Genomic DNA, 3936 nt, shown 5'->3' with positions numbered 1-3936 from the left:
GCAAGTTCTCTTTCATCCTGATTGTGACCTGAACATTGATGGAAAAATTCTTATAGAGTTGGATCTCAAAATCATTTACAATCAATATATTGAAGATAGTCAATGAGTCTACTAATGAAATTGAATGGTTGCTATACTCTCGACCTCCATCAAAAAAACTATATATATATATGGAGGTCCAGACCTCCGAGCATGACAGCCCAGCAAGGGCATGAAGCTTGCGAGCTACCAGCCCAGCGAGGGCCTTCACAAAGTAATTTTTGCCACCGGGGGCACGAGCCAATAGATTGAACCTCTTTGGCTAAGAGCCAAGGATTGAGGGGTATCCATTCCGTCGAGGCACAATCCCAACCTCATTCCTTATGATGTAGGAGCCTTGCACTCAGCAAGACTTGATCCCTGGTGGGCTCATTTGGAACCATTCAACTTCACCAAAAAAACTAAACTAAAATAAAACAAAAACTATATATTGAAGATAAGACATACAATTCTTTGATATCACAAAATGACTTTTGATGTAACTAATTTTTTAACATGTAGAAATGTGGGAACTGGGAAGTAAAAATAAATAATTACAAATAAATACAGAGAACAAAATAAATTGTTTTTCTTATTAGATAGATAAAAATACTTCAATTATTAAAAAATTTGAATTGTTTTAATTTTTATGTACAGAATAAAGATATATAACTTTTTAATATTATACAATTTTATGATAATTTTTTTTCAAATATATTAAAAATCAAATTTATCAAATTTTCTACATTTTGTTGATTGTAAATGATTTCTAGTAATCTTAATCATTAAATAATTGAAAGAAGATGTCGACTGAAAAGGAAGTTCTTATTTTTTTAGCATTCCTCCTGCAATACCCATAAATATATAATATTGTAAATTAAAAAACTCCATTGTTGTCACATTGTACTTGACTTTAGTGCTCTCACCCAATCTTTTCTTTATAAATTAGAATTCGATACCTCATCTGAATATCATTAGAGCAGATTTCTCTGAAACTGGTTTTCAATGGATCTTGCAATAGTTATTAGCTTGCTTAGTGTACTTGTAGCATTCACAATCTTTAAGATCTTCTTTGATAGAAGCAAGAAGAGTCTGCTGCCACCAGGTCCACTGGCTTTACCGCTAATAGGGCATCTACATTTGCTAGGAACTCATCCCCATCAGGCTATGCAAAAACTAAGCCTAAAATATGGACCTCTGATGCAAATACGTTTGGGGTCTGTACTTTCTGTTGTGGTCTCTTCTCCAGACATGGCAAAGGAGTTTTTGAAGACCCATGAAAGCAAATTTGCATCAAGGCCCCAATCTGCTGCCACAAAATACATGGCCTACAACTCTGCAGACTTCTCTTTTGCTCCCTATGGTCCCTACTGGAAATACATGAGGAAGATCTGCATGAATGAGCTTCTGAGTGGCAGGCAGTTGGACACATTCTTGCCTGTTAGAGACCAAGAATTAGGAGTTTTCATGGAGACAATTTTGAAGAATTCTGTTCAAGAGAAGGTTATTGATGTAGGCTCTGAGTTGATTTCCTTGGCTTGTAATGTTATATCCAGAATGACCATGAGCACAAGGTGCTCTGGTACTGATGAAGAGGCTGTTGAATGCACCAAGCTGGTGAAGGAGATTGCACTTTTGACTGGGAAGTTTAATCTGGGTGATTTTATATATGTGTGCAAGAATCTTGATTTGCAGGGATATGAGAAACAAATGAAAGATGTGCACAGACGTTTTGATTGCCTCATGGAGAAGATCTTGAAGCAGCATGAAGCAGAAGCAGGAGGAGGTGCTGATAGTGATGGGAGGCCCAAGGATCTTATTGACATTCTCACCTCCATTTCCAATAATGAAGAAGCAGAGATGAAGCTTACCAGGGAGAACATCAAGGCGTTCATTCTAGTAAGTATCTGAATCTGAATAATTCAATTCATACATCTATTGTAGATATGCACAGGTCCAAATTAATTGTTGACTTAGAAGAGTTCAAACAATCATCGCTTGTGGAACATACCCTTTTTTCTTTTATTGTTTTTGATGGGAATTATGAATTAGTATTTTATAGTTATATGTCGTTTAAATTCATATTCTTTTTCTATCTCTTCTCTATTATTCTGTAACATCTTTCATTTTTTTTTCCATGTCTCATTTTTTTAGTGACCATGGATCTGCAATAGTCTATTTTTCTATTCTATAAGCTATCTATCAATCTCATGATGGATCAAAGAGTGTGATCCAAAACATTGATGAATCAAAGAATGTGATCTGGAATGCTGATAGATCAAAGGGTGTGATCGGAAACGTTGATATAAATCAACTCACACAATCTAAACGACAGGCAACAATAAGAAAGCCATCTTCCCTTTCTTCCACCATGTCCCACCTTTTTAGCCACCATGGATCTACAATAGTTTTTTTTTCTACTCCATGAGCTATCTATCATCCTGATGATAGTGTGATCCGAAACATTGATGTAAAATATCACACACAATCCAAACCAGAAGCAACAACATGAGCTATCACATCATACCACTAGAGACAAGGAAATCAATGACTTTAACATAAAGGAGGGGTAAAAATTTATTAAAAATAAGAAGAAGTACAAAGCAAGGGCATTACATAGCCCTATCAAGCTCAACTAAGTGAACCAACTGTTGAGACAAATCCGGGGGTAACTGATCCCAGTCCACTAAATTCGAATCATGAATATGATGAGAGGCCCATTTGACCAAACAATCAGCAACACCATTCCATTCTCTAGGAATATGAGTAAAAAAATTATTTTAAATTATAATTGCTTACTTGCATTTATTTCATAATATTTTAATCTTTTTTCGGTTCAATGTTTTGAGAGTAGATTTGACCTTAGAAAGCTTATCTATCAATATGAGTTTAATATTCTACAAAAAATGTTTTTAATATTGTTTGTGTTTTTTATTAATTGAATTTGATTAATAAACAGGACATATTTGCTGCCGGTACGGATACTTCAGCCATTTCAACAGAATGGGCATTCTCAGAACTAATGAAAAATCCTCATATTATGAAAAAAGCTCGTGAAGAAGTAGATTTTGTTGTGGGAAGTGAAAGACTTGTTGAAGAATCAGATATTCCAAAAATGATTTATCTTCAAGCAATAGTGAAGGAGACCTTACGCTTGCATTCTCCAGGACCCATAACAGTGAGGGAATCCACAGAGGATTGTAATATAGAAGGTTACTTTATTCCTGCAAAGACTAGAGTTTTTGTTAACATTTGGGCCATAGGGCGAGACCCAAATTATTGGGAGAATCCTCTTGAATTTCAACCAGAGAGATTTCTTAGCAATGATACATGTAGCAATATTGATGTGAGGGGTCAACACTTCCATCTTATACCATTTGGAAGTGGTAGAAGAGGATGTCCTGGAACTTCACTTGCCTTGTATTTCATGAACACGGCCTTGGCTGCCATGATTCAATGCTTTGATTGGAAGGTAAACGATGGAAAAGAGATTGACATGGAGGAAGGTGTTGGGTTGACACTTCCTAGGGCCAATCCTGTGGAATGCATTGCCACCCCTAGGTTTTCCCAACTTCCTACTTGGAAATCTAGTTAGATCTTATAGAGTTTGAAGGTATTAACTCATGTAATAAGTTTTTGGGATTTTTCCTTATAGGTTTATTATGATGGGAGCTAGATTGTGCCTTTTTTATTTTTCATTCCACAAAGAACTCTATTATAACATGAAGTAATTTTAATGTATTTTGGGTCCAATGTAGAGCTTGTGACAATTTATTAATTGGTCTAGAGTCATATTTTGTGGTATTGATTTATAAACAATCTTCTTGTCTTCAAAACTGTAAACTTTAAGAATGTACTTACCAATAATGTGTATTCAAGTTCTTTGACACATGTGGTAAGATGCTAACTTCTTGTATA

General features: G+C 35.3%; 1 protein-coding gene across 1 annotated transcript; it reads left to right on the top strand.

Moving 5' to 3' along the window:
* Nucleotides 1-1023: 1023 nt before the first annotated feature.
* On the top strand, nt 1024-3613 carry LOC131027434 (3,9-dihydroxypterocarpan 6A-monooxygenase-like). Its single transcript, XM_057957489.2, has 2 exons — nt 1024-1917; nt 2978-3613. The coding sequence occupies exons 1-2, from the start codon at nt 1024-1026 to the stop codon at nt 3611-3613; spliced, it is 1530 nt and encodes a 509-aa protein (XP_057813472.2).
* Nucleotides 3614-3936: the final 323 nt, after the last annotated feature.

This window comes from Cryptomeria japonica, chromosome 4 (assembly GCF_030272615.1).
Source record: "Cryptomeria japonica chromosome 4, Sugi_1.0, whole genome shotgun sequence".
Classification (NCBI taxonomy): Eukaryota; Viridiplantae; Streptophyta; class Pinopsida; order Cupressales; family Cupressaceae; genus Cryptomeria; species Cryptomeria japonica.
This window is presented reverse-complemented; position numbering and strand designations above follow the sequence as displayed.

Excerpts from the sequence above, each read along its gene's own strand:
- LOC131027434 (XM_057957489.2), top strand. The coding sequence starts at position 1,024 with ATGGATCTTGCAATAGTTATTAGCTTGCTTAGTGTACTTGTAGCATTC. Across the intron at positions 1,918-2,977 it reads ACATCAAGGCGTTCATTCTA|GACATATTTGCTGCCGGTAC; the intron begins GTAAGTATCTGA and ends ATTAATAAACAG.